Source organism: Typopeltis vanoorti, chromosome 20 (assembly GCF_054136105.1).
Source record: "Typopeltis vanoorti isolate ZY-2024b chromosome 20, IOZ_Tvanoo_1.0, whole genome shotgun sequence".
Classification (NCBI taxonomy): Eukaryota; Metazoa; Arthropoda; class Arachnida; order Uropygi; family Thelyphonidae; genus Typopeltis; species Typopeltis vanoorti.
Window position 1 is genome coordinate 39001049 of NC_143568.1, and position 19997 is coordinate 39021045.

The 19997-nt window shown below is 33.8% G+C and overlaps 1 protein-coding gene across 1 annotated transcript in view; it reads right to left on the reverse strand.

Annotated features, from left to right (window-relative positions):
- Positions 1 to 12622: 12622 nt before the first annotated feature.
- LOC150095385 (glucosidase 2 subunit beta-like) overlaps positions 12623 to 19997 on the reverse strand; it is a 162255-nt gene continuing 154880 nt past the window's right edge. Inside the window, exons 15-16 of the mRNA XM_090410052.1 lie at positions 15950 to 16049; positions 12623 to 13108 (exon numbers count right to left, since the gene is read on the reverse strand). Coding sequence (XP_090266178.1) covers positions 12962 to 13108; positions 15950 to 16049 — 247 coding nt within the window. The 3' untranslated portion in view covers positions 12623 to 12961. The remainder of the gene's footprint in view (positions 13109 to 15949; positions 16050 to 19997) is intronic.

Sequence of the window (19997 nt, forward strand, 5' to 3'; positions counted from 1 at the left end):
AATAAACAACATGTTCGACGAACACATAAGTCTGTCCACACGTTTAAATGTTATTTAATTACATTTTCTAGTCAGAAAAACCTGAAGACAGAGAAAAAGATGGAGATGATAAATGAGCACTCTCTGATTTCTACGAGGCTAAATCAAAATCACAAGGCACTTATTAATTCAAGTTTGCACAACAGCAATGCACAGAGTGCAAGATATCTTAAGACAATTCTTCCCGGATCGAATGCTTTCATAACACAGTTCATGCGGATGTCGACAATAACCCTTCAGGTGGAAAGGCCTGGGTTCGAATACCGTCTAGGATGTGAGGAACCTTTGTTAGGGCTCTTCAATCGAAGATGAATTGGCCAGTGTCATGCAGTGGTAGGAGTTTTTCCTGTTGCAAAAGCAGACTGGAGGACACAAATCTTTCCCCGGATTTTGAATACACTTAGTCCAGTAGTAAACAAGCTTTTGAATGAAATAAATATGACGGGGTTGGGAAAATGGCCCAACACCTTTTCAAGGCATTTTTGAGTAATCCAAAATTAAGTGTTGAGGTAGGCAAAACATTATTTAAGCATATCACTGAAATACATAAAGCACCTAAATTTGTCTCCAATTAAACCCAGTTTTCAAAGAGGAAATGTGCCTAAGGAGATAGATACATCATAGATCTATGTTTGTAAAATAAGTTTTGGCAAGGGTCACTTTATGATAATAAATGCAATACTACAGACGCACAGAAAATTATTATTCAAACAAAAAAGTAAATTATTTGAAGCAAGTACTTACTCTAAAACTATCAAAAATTAATTTTTTAAGGAAGGCAAAGGGCATAACAGAATTCTTCTAATTCATAGTCGAATTTCATTGTTAATTTGAGCCGTTAACTAAAAAATTCTCTCTTAGCGTTTTCCCCCCCTTTAATTTACATTTAAGTCGATATTTTTGTTGCTTTAAGAAAGTTATCCGAAATAAAATTAAATTTACTGCTTCAGTTTTAATAATTAAATTTCGTAATATATAAATAAAAAGCATAAAAACTTAATTTTTTAAAATTTTTATTTATTCATATTTTTGTTCAGCAAAACTCAAGATCCGCGATTAAAATTTATATTTTATAAATCTGGCCGAAAACATAAAAGTGACTGAAACTTTAAATTCTAAAATTTTGAGTTAGTAATTTCGTTTTAATAAATTTTAAGCAGTTTTGCCTGCTCCCATTGGAAATTAAAAGCCATTAGAAAATTTATTTTATCAACAGCTTTTCATTTACAGTGTTTAAAATTTATTTTCAACATAATATTTTTCACAACTTGTACCTCGCATGAGTAAAGTGAAACACTGAAAAACTAGGATCAATCACAAGACCATATGCCCAGTGACATGGGATAGTTATGCAGATGTATGCAAACATCGTCATAGATCAAACTGTGATGGGCAGCACTCCATACCCTTAAACTGTAAAGATGAAAGGATGTTTGAGCATTTCAATTTTTCTTTATAAGTGGCGAAAATTTAATTTCTATCAACGAATGGTGCTGCTCAGCTGAAGTGAATCCAGAGCTCATTATATCTATGGTTAGCTGTCAATCCATTTGTAGGTCAAGATAGCTGTGAAGATTCAAAGGTAGTGGAAGTTTCCAGATTCCATCGTAAACTTCCAGTTTTCATGCACACAATGTCTGATTCTATACCGACAAACATGAAAGAGTTCGAATGAATTCAAATATTGTTTCAGCATGGGCAGCCACGAAACTGTCATATCAAGGAATTGTCTAACAGAGAAATCCCAGGTGAGTTGTGCATATGTTCTTTGTAACTGGATCTGGAATCTATCGCACTTTGTAGAGACATGACTGACAGATAACTGAGTAGCAACACGCAGTGCATACTGAGCGCATTTTACTCTCTCCAAGAAGTGATCCAAATATATCTGAAAAGTTCTGTTTTGGGTGTTCAAAGCAAATTCTCGAAATTGAATACGAAAGTACATCTGATATTCCATCACTCTAGATCTGTGTTTGAGCACTACAAAGAGAAGAGGAATATATCGAGTGCAAGATACAGTTATAGAAACAGAAAATATCAACAAACATATGGTTATTGATCGCAAGTCCCGTTACATTTGCTGTTCTCAACAAATAAGATGGGGGGAGACTCATGTGCAGTTCTGTTAGTGAGGATGCGATTTCTGGACCATATCGACAACTTATTTATCCGGAAATGACAGAGTTCATCTACAATAAGTTGCTGATAGCCATCAAGTTCTATTACAGACTTTAAGAACTCACGAATCACATGGTGCTAAGAATGATATGACATTCTGAGAGCTGCATCGCAGTTCAGAGTGGACATATTCCATACTGAAATGTCTCTCTGCATAGTACGCACTGTACATTAATTTCTTAACTACATTATTGGGCAATTTGTGACTTTTGACAAAAACATGTTGCAATTTAATTTGTCCAAAATTGATAATGCATTTTTGTGTAATGTAATTTATTAGTATGCTGGCAATAAATTTATGTCCATATTTGGCTGTAGTCATGAAATTTTATATATATATACGTGATAATTGGCTTTTACTCGGTTATTGTGATACATTTTAAAAACATAGATTTAATGACTAAAAACCGAGATAACTTATAAAGATTTCAATAAGAATAATACAACTAGTTTCGGCTTATAAGACTTCCTCAGGTATTCTTAAAGGAAAAGAATAGTAATAAACATTGAAGTATCTAAACAAACTGGAAATTACAGGTAAAAATTGCCATACATAATTGATACATAAAAAACGTTGTATTTTTTCAAGTTGTTCTAACAGGTGTGCCATTGTTTATTGCAAGTGTGCGTGCAGGCTCACGTGAACGCCAATATTGAATAACCGCAGCATGGCTATCTGGGATGTTATAACTCAAATTGTTGTTTAAGTGGACAGGATTCAGCAGGAGTTCCCTTGATTCTACAATTTTCCTCTCAAACTCATCATCACAGCGAAAGATATTTTTCTGATCTATCCTAGCAAACGGAGTGGCTTTGTTGATCATCATTAGGATTATTTGAAAAAAGAACATGACTGGATAACACAGTTGCATGAGATCTTTTGTAAGAGATGTCTCTCTTATGCTCTTCTATACGTTGTTCAATAGATTTGTTAGTTTGTCCAAATTAAGGGATATTGCAATCGCACCATAATTTATATACACCTGGATATTTTAGGTTGTGATGAGTAGGTTTTGGATGGCTGATTAGAGAACGGATTTTAGGAAGTGTGGTGAAGAACGTCCTGATATTATATTTTTTAAGGACTTTAGCTAATTTTTTAGAGACTGTGCTAATGTATGGAATGGAGATGCTATCTTTAAAATTATAGTTTCTGTTGTGCACTGCCTAAGAGGATCCAAAAGAAATTTCTTAATCGTTTTTTCAGAGTATCCATTTTGTTTAAAGATAAGAGTGAGGTGATTTATTTCTTTTTGTAGTTCATCTGGTTCATTCAAGAGAGAGCGTGCTCTGTGTCCTAAGGTAGATATAATTCCAAGTTTTTGTGGTGGAAAATGATGAGAAAGATTATGCAGATATCTATTAGTATGAGTAGGCTTTCTGTACATAGAGATTTTTAATCTTTCAGAGCATCGTATAAGCATGACATCCAGGAAATCTAAGGAGTTATTATCTAAAAAATTAGCTAAAGTCCTTAAAAAATATAATATTAGGACATTCTTCACCACACTTCCTAAAATCCGTTCTCTAATCAGTCATCCAAAATCTACTCATCACAACCTAAAATATAATTAACCTAAAAACCAGATAAATTTTTTTCAGATAATTCATCATCCATGAATTATCTGAAAACTTATATATAGTATTTATTTTTTTATGCTGCTTCAGGCTTCCATTAAGAAAAGCAGTCATACTGAGCAATAAAATTTCACTTTGTAGCAGATGATTTTCTGTCACATTACTTGTCTATTCAGAACATGTTTACCATGACATCAGTTTGTGATTTGGTTGAAGGTTCATATGAACATATACAGGCAGGCAAGAATGAGTCAATGAGTTTTAGTCACCCATGTTTTTTTAAATAGATAGTCAAAGGTATTAAAAAAAACAACAACAAAGAATATGTAAATTATTTGGATCAGATAGAAGGCATTCATAATTATAACAGTGTTCATAAAAAAAAAAAAATGAACAAGTGTAAAGTCAAATGTAGAAATTCAAACTGAAAGAAAAAGCTTGAGTAGATATTTGGTTTCATAAATAAGGAACCATGGAATGTTCATATGATTTGGATCAAGTATCCATGAATGATGGCAACACTTTTTTCAACACACGCCTAGGAAGAAGATGGATTTGGCAATCACCGAATGGAGACACAAAAAATGAAATCGACTACATTTTAACAGACTGTAAAAGATTGGTACATAATAAGTAATAAGTAAAAGAATAGACCACAAAAAAGAACAACATATCAGGGCAACATCAAGCCATAAAAGACAACCCAAACAAATAGACTACCACAAGTTCAGGAAGTACATAGAAGAGACCAAATGGACTATTAAAAACTGTTACATAAATGATGACTATATTGACTTTATTAATGAATTCAATGAGTGCAAGAAAAATCAGAAATTCCTGTGAAACAAAAGAAAAGAGAACGACTCTCACCTCAAACTAAAGAACTACTGAAAAAAAAAGAAAAGAACTGAAGAAAAATTTCTAGAATACAAAATTATCTATAAGTTACTAAGGAAAAGAATGCAAGAAGACTACAAAGCTTTCAGGATACAAAAGCTAAGAGAAACAGTGCAGGCAAAAACCAGCCTGAAAAAAATAGAGAAAGACTTAAATTTTAAACAGTCAATTCCATCTGCTTTACAGGATCAAAATGGAGAAAAACATACTAATAGAAAAAGGATAGAAGAAATTGTGCAGAATTTTTATAATGATCTCTATGCAACTAAGTGCCAAGTATCAGAACCTATCATTCCAAAACCAAGCAATATACCAGATGTACTTCCAGAAGAAATAGAACATACCCTTAAAAAAAGGAGTAAAGCCTCAGGACTTGATCATGTTAAGGCTGAAGAAATCCAACAAGGTGAACCAATTATTTTCAAAGCATCGGCTGCCAAAAAAATCCACGTGGTACTTCAAAGAAAGAAAGATTCCAGAGGAATGGAAGACCTCAAAAACCATACTTCTATTCAAAAAAAAGGGAACAAGGAAGACATAAAAAACTATTGTCCAATCTGTCTATTCTCTCACATATATAAGATCATGAACAAAGTATTACTGAACAGAATCCAAAACACTCTAGAAGACAACTCCAGCACAGAGTAGGCAGGATTCAGAAGAGGCTTCTCCACAATAGATCATATCCAGGTCATTTCACAACTAACAGAGAAATGCAGAGAATACTGAATCCCTCTATGTTTCCTCTTTATTGATTTTAAAAAAGCATTTGATACCATAGAACACAATGCAGTCATCAGTGCCTTACTGGAAATAAACGTGGACCTTACTTACATCCACATGATAAAAGAAATTAACAAAAATCAGACCACACAAATAAACCTATTTGATCAACCTATAAATATAAAGAGAGGGGTCAGACAAGGCATTGTGATCTCCCCAAATCTATTTACCAGCACTTTAGAAATGGGTGAAGAAGTATACACAAACAGCAGTAAGATAGGCTTAGAAATGAATCTAGAAAAAACAAAATGGATCAAAAACATCTACACAAGTGACAGTCACCTATGTATTGATAACATCCCTATAGAACAAGTTGACTCCTACGAGTACTTAGGACAAACAATAAAAATGAATAACGATTTATCTGAAGAACTAGCAAAAAGAAAGAAAACTGCATGGCTATCATTATAGAAAATAAAAGAACATAAAAGAAACACTTACTGATCCAAATCTTGACATCTCTCCGAAGGCAAATCTATTTAATAGTGACATTCTTCCATCACTCACATATGGTTCAAAAACATGGAACACGACAAGAAAAGAGATTCTCAGAATAACTCAGTGTGCAATAGAATGCAGGATTTGTAACATCAGCAGAATGGAACATGTTAGAAACATGGAACTAAGAAAGAGATCAGGCATAAAAGATGTGGTAACTGCAGTATATGAAAGCAAGATGAGACGGGCAGATCACATAGCCAGACTCAAGGATAACAGATGGATATATAGAATACTCAACTGGCAACCAAGAATAAAGAGAAAACCAGGAAGACCACCTACAAGATGGGAAGATCCACTAGTGAAATCTATGGGTATAACATGGAAGAGAGAGGCTCAAGATCGAGATCGTTGGAGGCATCTTTGTGACCTGCACTCATGGAGAAATCCTGAGTGAAACACAGGTCCATCAAGGTAATCAAGTCAAGAAATTATGGAAATATAACAAGGATATCTGAAATTGAGTTCTGTACATACGATAAGGTGCCAAGAGAAAAGTTCTTGGAAACACTATAATTATCTCATCTTCTTTATACCCTCTTTTACCTTGCGGTGTCGAGGGTCCATTGATCATCGGACCTCAATCCGTTTACAGGATAAGGTGGTCAGCCTTATGCCCCGGTATATCCTATGGCCTGTAGTGTTAAGTTCTCAAGGCCAGTTTGCCTGCTTTGCGGGATGAAAAACCCCAGAATAAACTGGGGAAAAAACCCTGCTGTCCACACCCAAGACTGGCTATGGCTGAGAAAGATCCTTCAGCTCCTCACGTCACCGACGGGAATCGAACCTAGGACACTCCTTCCCCAGGCATATGGTTGCGAAGCGCAAAGCCACTAGGCTAACCGCGCGGACTACACTATAATTATGTGATATTTAAACTATAAGTTAGTGGTTAGAATTGAAGGATATACACAAAGCTAGTTTAATATAAAATCAAGTACAAAGCATAGGCAAATATTACTTGCACTGTTATTCATCATCTATATTGATCACACATAGGAAAGTGGAATTAAAAATGATACCAGATATCAAAAACTCAGCTCTTTATAGAGATGTGATGACATACTCTTAAATAAATCCACTATAAGTCTTCAAGATTCAACAACTGATGAAACAAATTTATTATGAAAATCAGTAATAAAAAGATTAAGCTATGCAAGTAGACAGGAGCATGGAAAACATTAAATAGACAGAAATTTTAATGAAGATGGAAAATGAAGATATGAACTAAAAAACATAATAAGCAAAGCTAGTCATGGGAAGTCAAATTTCCCAAACACCACACCAGCATTATTAAACACATCACAAGAACAAAATAAATAAAGATATTCATTAAGCTCCTTATTTATTATGTTGGATTATTTCAAACTAGCATCATCAGAACACACACAAATTCAAAACAACACACACACACACACACACACACACACACACACACACACACACACACACACACACACACACACACACACACACACACACACAAGAACTAACTTCCTGTTTTGGCACCCTCTAAAGATATATAAAAAAGAAGCTTACAAATGTTTGTTCAGATTTGGTCTTAATATTACACTGAGGAGGTAGCTTGAAGCAGTACCATGGCATAAAGCCTTGCAAGGGAATGGTGTTCACAGTGTATGGGAGACAGTCAAGGGATATCCTGAGGAAGGAATATTACACTGTATACCCAAGGTCAGGAGGATAAATTAGGTAGGAGTTAGATGGATGAGCAATATCATTAAGCATGAGCTACAAAAAAGTTGTGGTATATAAGAAGAAACATGACCAGCTAACTCATGAACAGTATAAGGAGATCAGACAAAAAAGGTGACAAGCAAAATCTTTCCTCTTGTAATCTGATTTTGAAGGCAAAATCAGATTACAAGAGGAAATTAGAATGCAAAATTAGAAATTAAAGAAGGCAAAACCAGATTACGAGAGGAAATTAGCCAAACAGGCGAAAGGAAATCCCAAACAATTTTTTTTGTTATGTGGTAAATAGGAGGAAGAATGACCATGGAAAAATAACCTTAATGAATGCAGATGGTAGAGAAGTAACAGAGGAAGATGAAATTGTTGAGCTACTCAGTGATCATTTTCAAGGGGTATATCATCCAAGTGAAGATAGTTAGGACAGATGTGACAGGGACTGATGTGAGAACGTAACTTGATGAATTGGAGATGCTTAGGATATTACAGAATCTGAATGCAAATACAGCTGTGGGATTGGATGGGATATCAGCTCATGTTTTAAGAGAATGTGCAGGGGAAATGGCAATGCCTTTAACAAGTCTTGATTCTGGCAAAGTCCCAAGAGAGTGAAAGGAGGACAAAATAATTCCTTTTGAATGAAGGAGGATCTTAGTTTGTGGTAGCAAATTATAGGCCAATCAGCATCTCAGGAGTGGTGGGTAGAAGTACTACCACCACTCCTGAGAGGTGGTAGAAGTACTGGAAAAGTTGGTCAAAGGAATTATACTAGGGATGACAGCTGAGTTGGATAAAGAGAATGGCTACACGATGATACTACTGGATTTTGCAAAGCCATTTGACAGGATACTGCATGGAACAATTATGCAAACTACAACAAATGGGGTTGGATATGAAACTGGTGATAATTAATAAAAGGATGGCTGATGGACAGATATCAAAAAGTAGTATATAGAGAAGCAGAATCCAGGAGAAGGTAGGTAAGTAGTGGTGTGCTGCAAGGCTCTGTGCTTGGACTACTGCTGTTTAATTTGTATATAAATGATACAGGAAAAATTGGAAAGGAGATATTCAGTTGTTTACTTATGATGCAAAGTTGGATAAGGTAATAGTTAATCAAGGTGGTGTAAAGAGTTGGCAGGATGATTTGAATAGGATGACAGTATGGGCAAAACATTATGGATGTCAATTTAATGTGGAAAGGTGTAAAGTTATGCATTTTGGCATACAAAGATCACAAGCTGTGTACCACTGAAAGAACTGAACTCCAGGAAATTGATGAAGCCAGGGATTTCGGGGTGGTGGTAGTAGAAGTAAAGCCTTGATACGACTACATCTGGATTACTGTGCTCAGGTCTGGTGATGAATTTCTGGAGGGATGAGGAAGTGGTGAAGAGGAACCAGAGGCAAGTGACCAAGATAGTGAGTGGTCTTTGGAATGCTCCCTATGAAGATTGATTGAGGGTTTGTGAATTGGAAAAGTGGGTTGATAGGCACAAAAGCAAGATATAGTAGAAACATTTAAGTTACTTAAAGGCTTTCATAGGACTGACATAGGGAAAATGTTTCAGCATTTGGCAAGAGGGAACAGAACAAGAGATCATACCTGGAAGTTGGGTAAGAGTGTGATTAGCAAAGACGTGAGGACCAAATTTTTTTGCTTAGAGAGTGGTGAATGAATGGAATAAGTTGTCTGAGTCAGTTGTAAGTGCTCTGTCTGTTAATGGTTTCAAGGAGAAGTACAATAGATATTACGTTGATAGTTTGGATTGCCCACGATGAGTCTCAGGATCCCATGGAGGTGCCTGTGCAAAAATAATAATAAAAATTACTGTCTTCCAAATTTTTGGTAAATTAATGCAGCTATACTCTGTTTGGGGGTATGCTTCACTGCTTTGATTACTAAGAAGCTCTTAAACTTGTATGATTTCTACACAGAAATGCAGTTTTCTTCCATTAACCCTGTGTACTAAAGCATCCAAAGCAAAGTCCGTCAAGTCCTGACTTGCCATAATGATTGTACTAAATATATTTCTTATATTCTATGTTCAACAATGTTAACAGATCTGCATACTTTTAACACCAGGCCATGTTATTTGCATAATTCTGTTTTGTTCTCTAAATGTTCTATACAGAAATTTGATAATGGGAGGGAAGAGTGAGGTAAACTCATTATAGCCCTGTCTTATTTTTTATACAAGGAAAGAAAAATTATATAAACAACTAGATGGACCTGCAATAGAACTACTCCTTTATCAAATACATATAGAATAAAACGATCAATTCAACAAGTTATGTGCAAAACCTGTAATCTATAAGCCCTGTGGAGAAGTTATGTTATTTGGAGAAGTTATGTTGTTTGTTATTTGGCTGCATGGCTCAGAGATGCATTGGATTCATTTTTAATGCATTTAACCAGTTAAAATCCTAAATATACTTCCCAACAAAAATCAAATAACTGCCTTCCCAGATAATGTCAGTCACATATCTTTCCAATGGTTCAATTATTGAAAGCCAACATATATCAGAAGATACATGCATTAACACATTGCTGAGTCCAACAGTAGAGTATCCTCAAAACATGAACAAACAGAACCAGAACTATGTGTTCCTACACAGACCTCAATGACCTTTACCACATATACAGGGTGTTCGGGATAAATTTGACAGTTTCGTAAGGAAAAAGAAAATCTTCTTTGTATCTATTAAATTTAATGAATTGACAAAAAAACATTACAGGCAGAGTTAATTACAATACTATCAACAAGATTTACTCAAAATAACCACCATTAGCATCGATCACAGCTTCAATTCTGCTTCGGAACCTCGAACAAGCTGATGCTACAGTCTCCCTGGGAAGGGCCGCAAAAACTGTTTTAATTTTATCCATTAACTGGGCTTTTGTATTACTGGAAGTGCGATTGGTGTCTTTTTCAACTGCGCCCCATACAAAATAATCCATGGGGTTAAGGTCTGGGGAGTTTGGAGGCCAAACATTTGGACTGGTGAAGTCGTAGAAATTTTCAGACAACCATTTTTGACTTTTCCCAGAGGTGTGGCAAGGGGCCGAATCCTGCTGCCATACATACGGCCTACCATTGGCTACCCTTGTTATCCAGGGCTTGACTACAGTTAGCAACTCCACGAACAAAGCCCGAATTCCAATGCCAAGGTTCTTCAACACCTGTTCCTGCAGATTTGCGAGGAATTCTGCTGTACGAACGCAATCAGATCGTCTGCTAGGGATCTTTCTTCTTGCTACATCCTCGTAGTCACCATTGCAAGTCTCTAGTTCATGCCTGATTGTTTTTACTGTATTCAGGGAGCATTGGGCAGCAGTCGTAATATCCTTATTTTGATGGCGGGCACGAATCATCATGATACAAGTTATTCTCTTCCATGATTCAGGTGGGTTCCAGCTATCCATCCTTTCTGACATCTTGTATATGAATGAAGAAGGGTCCAAACTTTTAAATGAAGAGAAGTGTGTGTTAATACATGTAACTTACGGAAAAATATAATTAATTATAAATATGTCAAATTTATCCCGAACACCCTGTATATTTAGCCAATGGCTGCAACTTCTTTAAAAGACATCAATATTACATTCCCTCCCTTTCCTGGACATGCAAGAACAAAGCAAAACTCTGCCTGCTGTTACTGGAATGTGTAGCGTCCTATGCCTGTAACATGGCCTACTGTAGATCAACAGGAAGGTCTCTAAGCATTTGTGTAGGAGAATACAAGAAATACATTCATTATCTTCATTACAGCAAGTCAGAACCGGCAGACCATGCTACCGCACATGGTTTAAATGGAAATTAGTACTTCATACAAAACATTACAACTATTTGTGAAGTCAGTGACAGTAAAGCACTTCCCTGACATCAACAAACATGGTTTGCATTAATTTATCAAAAATTTGGAGGCTGGTAATTTTAAGATCAACCTAAATCCTGAACTTTTTTAAACAGCATATGATGCAAAACAGGATGTTAGATTTTTTTTTTTTTTTTGGCCATTATCATTTTGAATTATTTTTTCCTATTATTTGATTGTCAGTGCCAGTTGCACTGTGAAAAATTTTTCTGCTCTGAAGATTATAATCAATTTGAAATCCAGAAAATTATTAGCAGCTTAATAAATAGCTTATTTCTTTCTTTCTTGTGGTGATGTGTTTAATGCCATTAAACAATAAGATGAATAACTGCCAAAACCTAGCTCTGTCTGCCCATTTGTAGAACAGCAGATAAGTCAAACCACTTGTAACTCATAGATGTGAGAGTATAGTCAGAAAGAAGTTCATCCATGGATTTCCCCCTTCTCTTTCTTCAAGATCACAGATCATAGCAATTCTAAGGTGGTTATATCACATCACTTAAAAAACAATAGGGGAGGAAAGGTTAAAAGGGACTGATGATGCCAGGAAAAAGATCAGATGAAAACTAGGTGGGTAACTGATGTAGCCAGCTGTATTAGAAGAATGAAATGTAAGATCTAACAATATTAACCTCCCTACTGACCGAGGTGGATGAAATAGTGAGACCAAATTGCACTAATCCTGTTATTCAATGGGTGTTACAGAATCGTATCCAGATTTAGCTGGACATCTATAGACGTCATGGCCAGTGGGTGGTTAAAGATCTGATTGGATTAATTTCAAAGAAAATTTTGACAAAAATTAATATAAACTCAAACATGCTAGTGATATTATGTTCTTTATATAAAGCGTGTAACACGGTGTATAACTCAGTAATATTACAATTGACACAAACGTAAGATAGTCACTTAGCTTTCTATAAATATGAAGTTATTCAATATTCATGATGCATTAAGGTTCAAGATACTTCTTTACACCACCATATGACTGCTGTACAAAACAAAAGGTAAAGACTGGTGATTATTAGTTAAACTTGAAGAAAATAAATGGCACATATAAAAATAACTGAAAACAATTTATTCTTATTATATCAAAAGCTGAAAGTGGAATGTTAAAGTGGTGAAGGTCCTGCATGAATGGCATAAACAAGATTCTTACTAATATTCTCATGGGATTAACAAAAAATATTTTCTTTCATTCATGCTGAATACAAAGTAGTTTCATTTTGGACTCTGTCACTGATATCTTGACATGAACTGAAAATTTAGTCTTCTGATGCTTTATGCTGCTCTAACACTGAAAATAGTGATGTATTCTTCTTTGAAGAAATAGATTTTTTTTTTATCCTTTGGTGGTGCATCATTCTAATACTTCATGGCTAATTAAAGAATTGGTTTAGAGTTCTGTGTGTTCATGACTTTTGGGCAAGTCAGAAAGTTGGCCTGCACACAGAGATGGGGTACTGAATTCAAATAAGTATTCACATCTGTTTGGCTCACTTGATGACAATAATTTATTTTCTACTCCACATTGTAAATTAACCTAAAAAAAAAGAGTAAATTATTAAAAAATTTTTTTGAAAAAAAATCTTAAGATTATTTTTATTATTATCAAATGATCATTCAGACAATGTTTTTTTTTTCTTTTTTTGTTTGTTAGATATTAAATAACTTTACCAGATACTATGTAATCAAGTAAATACATAGCATCTAATCTCCTTAATAGTTAGGATGTGTAATTGAAGCAACCAGACCAGTAGGAATAAAAAAAAAGTAGCATGCACTTATCCTTCTCTTCACTTATCAGATATAGCAATCATAATTAACAAATGTTATAGATTAATTAATTTCATAATACAATTGTTAATAAAATACAATCATTGAAATTTTTGGTAATATTGCCTATGAGGAAAAAAAAACAGTAAAAAAATGCTTGGAATGCCTGACAGTTGATGGCCATTTGAACAATTCATATTCACTGGATCTGAGATCTCAGAATAACACCATTAAATAACTTGCTTGTACACTATTACTACCTTACCTTAAAATACTTTTCAATCAAGTTAAAAATATGAGTTAATAACTTTGAAAAGTTAGTAATTGCAAATGTCTTGACATGATTATGAAAAAGGTTTTGGCTTTACCCTTCAGAAAGATCTTTCCAGTTTACATAAAGTCTCAGCACTATCATGTCTTTTGACTAACACTTAGCTTTAACAATATTTCACAATTAAAAAATTGTTTTAATGAGTAGAATATATATATATATATATATATATATATATATATACACACATACATACATACAGGAAGTGATAATCGATGCTTACTAATTTAAAAATATTATGTTTCTTTGCAAATTAAAAAAAAAATTTTTTTTTTATAGTAGGACTTGAAATTAAAGGTATTTCATTACACAGCTGTTCAATGATATTCACTTTATATAATCCAAACTACCAGACTATCTTGTAATTAGATATCTGAATCATTTAATTATATGAAACAGAACTCTCAATGATCAAAATTAATTCCACAATCCATCATTAGAAGTAACATAATTATATGACTGCTACACATCAATTAATTTTTTTTTGTAGTTGTTCTTGCTGCATGAAGATTATTGTGAAATATCTGCAATGACTCAACATTAGTCATTTAAGATTAAAATGTTATATAGTATTTTGCTATTTTTTTAGAAATAAAAGTGGGAAGCAAATTACATGCTGGTTCAATTGTATTGCATTAATCTTCCTCATGTTATGGTTTAATGAGCGAAACAAATGCTGCCCAATAATATTTTAACTATGTTGACTCAACCAGTAAGCCAATATTTTGATTTGGTTACAATGACAGACATATAAATGCTGGCACATACAACAGGCTATACTGTAAGTGCTAATTAGTTACATTCCCTATGGACACAATAAGGTGATATTTAAGAGTTAGTCATACACTCACAATAAGTCTTTCAAATTTTAGGCAAATTGATTTGCCTAAAATTTGAAAATTTGTCGTGTAAGTTCCTATACACACAAGACAAAGACAATGAAAATAGACAGAATTGAAAATATCAACTGCAATGTGAATGGAGAACCTATAGAACAAGTAAAACATTTCAGCTACTTAGGCACGATTTTTAGTGAAGATGGTAAATTAAATATGGAAATAGACAATAGAATCAACAAAGCTAGTATGGTAAGAAGTCAACTGAATAAATTTATATGGAATAAGAGAGAAATTAGTCAAAACACTAAATAAGCTATATAAAAGACAGTGTTCAAACCAATTTCAAAAAAATTTAGTTTGTATGTGTCTGTGTTTTATTGAGGATTATGATTTAATAAAATTGCATAGTTCAGTATGTAACTTAATTTGCGTAAAAAAATATCACTTTCTTGTACATAACACAAAAAAAAGTTTCACAAAATAATACAAAAAAAGTTTTTTTTTTTTATTTCTTTGTAAAAATGTCACTGATTTTCTTTTGCTTCTTGGAAGCTAAACTTTTTTCGAATGCTTCTCCTCAGAGCTGCATTAGCAATAAAATTTTGTAGAATGGCGTATCATTCTGCTTAGCCTATTCTATATGCATATTAAAACTATCAACTGCTTCTTCATGCTTTATTTTTTTTTCCTTCAAATTCTTTATCGTCGTCAATGTCTGCTAATTCATTCTGTAGCGTCATATTTATAATTTCAGCATCTGATTTGATTTTGAATTCACTTTCGGTTCTACCTGTAATACATTCCGTAACATCTGTCTGTGAAATTTCAACATTTGGATTTATAATTCTAACCAAATTATGCATGTTTTGAATTTTCACTTTTTGTGTATCACCATAGCTATCTTTGTAAATTCTAGAAGGCCACAGTTTTTTCATGATGCTCGACAGCGGTGATTCATGCCGACGATACAGTACGTACTGTACAGTATAAAAAAGCAAACGTGAGCACACAATAAATCAAAATAGGCCTATAGTGTAACCATACAATTGACAGTATGAAAAAAATACTGTACTGTAATAATAATAAAATAAATAATAGTTAAAATAATAATTATTAAATAAATATAATAGTACACAAAATAATAATACGTAATAAATAAAACTTTTTTTTTTTCCTTTCAAACTGCAGTTCGGATTACTGGAGGGTTCAGACTAAAGAGGTTCGGATTAGCGAGATACTACTGTATATATAATGATTTCTGACTTATGATGGGATTGTGGTAACAGAACCCCATTATAAGTCAAGGACACTGTACTCTTTAATATAATTAATCCTTAAAGGATTCAAATAGTCCTGGTACAATATACAGATTTCTTAATCTTTATAATTAATTAGGGTGTTGATTATATTGATGTGTCATTCAATATGTATTACTTACTATAACAGATCTAGATGGACCATTCCAGCAAACCATTCCACCATCCATTTTCATTTTGGAATACTTATTATCATCTGGACCAGTCCAAGAACCCCAACGTCTACAAACAGATTTGGAATATTTACCTTCATAAGCAGTAATTGTATTCAAAAAATTTAATACACTTTCCTAAAAAATATATATAAAATAATAATAAAATAAATAAATTCAATATCAAGTTCAACTAAAAATGAAAACAACAACTATGTTTAAATGCAGAGTTTAAGAATGTGAGGTGAGAGAGATTTTTGAATCTAGGATGAAACTTTTCATGTCCTTATATAGGCTGATATTCTACTGGAAATGTGATCTCATCTTCCCCATACATGTTATGCTCAATGGCTTGTCAAGGGCGAGTAACATGACTTTGCAGACACCTAATTAATGCTCCACAGGGCAGATAATTCTATATACATAATCTGGTAAGTTTATAAATTGCATGCATTGTCTGATTGGTTTGTGAGATTAAAAAGCCCTAGTTTGAAAGAGGAAGAACCTGGCCACTGCCATATGAAGGTGACCAAATTACATTTAGCTGAAATGCTTTTATGCATCCAAACCCATGCTTTCCAACCAAAGGAAATCATCATTAACAAACTGAGCTATGGATGCTCTGAAAATGTGATAAATTGCAAAAATTTATTTTCATCGTTCTTTATAACATGCACTGCTTAGTTGTAAATATTTTTGAATATTAACGAATCTAAAGCAATCACAAATTTTCACTGATTTCTATATAACTGTAATTTTAACTATAGTTATATAGAAATGTATATGGGTGGACATCCTTCAAGAGCAAGCCAAACACAGTGTAGGGCCAAGATCTTCTCTCACAGAAGGGTACAGCAGTAAAACCATTCCACAACTAACAAGTGCATGAGACCAAACATAATTAAGTACATCAGAAGGCTTAATAATCAACTAGCAAATAATTCTGATGCTTTTTTACTCCTTACCAGAAATTGAATATTTATTAAGTTTCCAGTAGTTAAAAAATAAAATGATTTTGATTACTTACATGTTCTCAATTTTTTGAAGATTAATAAATCTAAAGCAATCACAAATTTCACCCATTGCAGTCTATTGGGACGGACCCATTTATTATTATTATTATTATTATATGACACTTCCAAGGAGTCCAAAGACTCATCGAAGGAGGGTACCTAATGTCTCCACCTGTCTCCACCACTCAAATCCACCAATTACCATCATCATGAACACCAACGCCATCTACTGCCCACCACCACTAGTATTTTCACCAATTACAAACATCCATTGCCCACAGCAGGATTCAAACCCGCAACCTTTTGGCTGGAGAGTAGATACACTAACCACTCGGCCACAAAGGCAGGCAAAAAAAAGGATTAGAAAATGTTCCTCTAGTCAGCAACTAGATTTGAACCCAAGTCTTCCTTCATGCAGTCAAGCACCATGGAGTGTAAATGCCACTTCCACTGAGCTACACAGGCTCCATCTATGCTATTAATCATCAATCCAAAGACAGTGCTTTTTCCATTTTCTCAATTACTGGTGCTAAGGGACGAGCTGTTATATTTGTGGAAATGGAAGATCCTGCAGAAAAGCAGTTCTAATTTTTTGTTCATTTTTCTTTATGATCCAAATTGTTGGTTCCAGGGGTGTAGGGAAGTCTTGGGATGGGAGCAGTTGTCAAGGGTGCTGGTATCAAAAGGGTGTTAGTGAGAAGATTACGTGCATCACTTACGTACTCCACTGCTGAGAAGTTATCCATTATTCAGCTGATGAGAAACGATTCCAAGCTAACTCTTTGGCTTGCTGCTGAAATGTCATCAAATGATGACAATGCATGAAGATGAATGTGTAGAAAGGGATGAAAATGAAGCTTTATTTTATTTATTTATTTTTTTTTTTTTTGAGAGGTCAATTTGAGCAATCATAGTAACATGGGTGGATAAGGATTATTTTTTCAAATTTTATATTTTTGTATTTTTATATAATCCAGAACAAACTTATTATAATTCTAGTTCTTTTAACATACAGAATGTTGTTAATGGTACGACAAAATAAGAAAAACTTCCAAACTGTAACAAATATTTTATCAGAAAAAAAAAAAAAAAAGTAATCGATGATTACGGAAAATTGCTATAATCATTTCCTGCAATGAGCCTCTGTAGTTCAGCAGTTATAGATGAAGCCCTTTGGTCGGAAAGACCTGAGTTAGATTCCCGTTAGGGATGTGAGGAACTGGTCTCTTTCAATGAAAGGTGAGTTAGCCAGTCTCATACAAAGTAGGGGATTTCTTCACCCAGAAACTGGTTTTTCGTTCCTCAGAACAAGCAAACTGGCCCTGTGAACACATGCATCTACAGACATAGGACACACTGGGAGGCATAGGACCAACCACCTTATCTTCGAGCCAGTTGTGGTTGCAAGAATAAGGAAACCTCGACACCATAAAAGGTAGAAGAGGAGGAGGATTAAGAAAGAATTTCCTACAAACAAATATTGTATCTACTGGAAAAAGCAATGTTAGAATAAATTTCCTTTTGTTAATTTTTACTAATTATGCTTTGTTCTTCAAAACTCACATATGGCTGAGTTTTAAATGCTATTTGTTCTAAATTAAGTTTCCTTTGTTGTTTATTTGTAATTTTAGAAATAAAAATCAATTCACAGAATGAATGCGAAATATAAAACTTTACACATATCATGACATATTGAAGAATGCATAATGTTATATGCAGTACTCTGCTCTGCAATCCCTCATTTCCTAGAATTCTTCATTACGAACTGAAATAAATAGTTACATATTGGTCAAGTTCTAGGTGTAACATACAACTACAGCAATATTATTGTCATTCGTATAATTATTTTCTGAAATAAAGGAAAGACCACTGTGAATAAAAAGTGATTTTGAAAAGATTATGTTTCACGAAGAAGAAAATATGAAAAGAAATATGTTTACTGCTGGTTTTGATATTATATAGAATTTTATTATACTTTTACACACACAAAAAAAGTACTGGTACATGGCACGAAAGTGAGGACATTGTGAAAATACAGTAAAATCAAAAATAGTATCCACAGAAATATTTGCATATGCAGCTAACCCCCCCCCCCCCCCAACACACAAATACCATTTGAAAGGCTTATGTAACAGACCACCCTTTTTAAATGCCCCTTCCCTCCCCTCTCCCCAAAAAAAGACGAACATATCTGATCAAAAGGTAATTTATAAAATTTCTATAATAAAGTTGAAGCTGCAATTAATTTTGACAAAAAACTGTATTGGCTACAGAAGAAATATCACCTTTTATATTTTATTTTTTGTATCAATAAAAAAGGACGAAAATGGAACAAATTTCTGATACTGTATATATATACTGGTTATGGCTTGGGCTCTCTTCAGGGAGGTGCTCCTTCTTTTGTTTTTTTGTTCCTCAAAGTGATGAGTAATCTCAGTTAGCTTTCAGCCTGGCAAATGTTAAGATAGAAAGGATATTCCTGATGTTGAAACTTGCAGCTAGTAGCTATTCTGATAATTCTGGTAACTTTTTTTTTTTAAGTAATAAAAGTAACATTAGGCTGAGAAAAAAAAAAAAAAGAAGTGTAGTTGTAATAATTAAAATATAAAGAAACAGGTCAGTTATTAGGAGCATCTGATTCAGCAGACACACACGGCATTATCATTTTATTTCTTTTTTTCTCAAAAGAGTAAAACAAGATTTTGGATACTGAAATGTGAGCTACTTCCCATGAAAGCTTCAAACCAACAGGAAATGAAACAAAAAGCAGAATTTATAACTCATTTCTGTGTGAAGGGGGGGGGGGGGGGGAATTATATAATTGGAATACCTCAAAATAAAGAAAACATTTGAATTAATCTGCATATGATATTTTTCAGAGGCTTTTTCATCATGTATAATTACAGCAGTTAAGAACTGAATGCTATTGAAATGAGCTTACTAAAAAATCATCTGTTGTATTTTTAAGCTGAAAGGCAGAGGTGATCTTGACATATTATTTCACC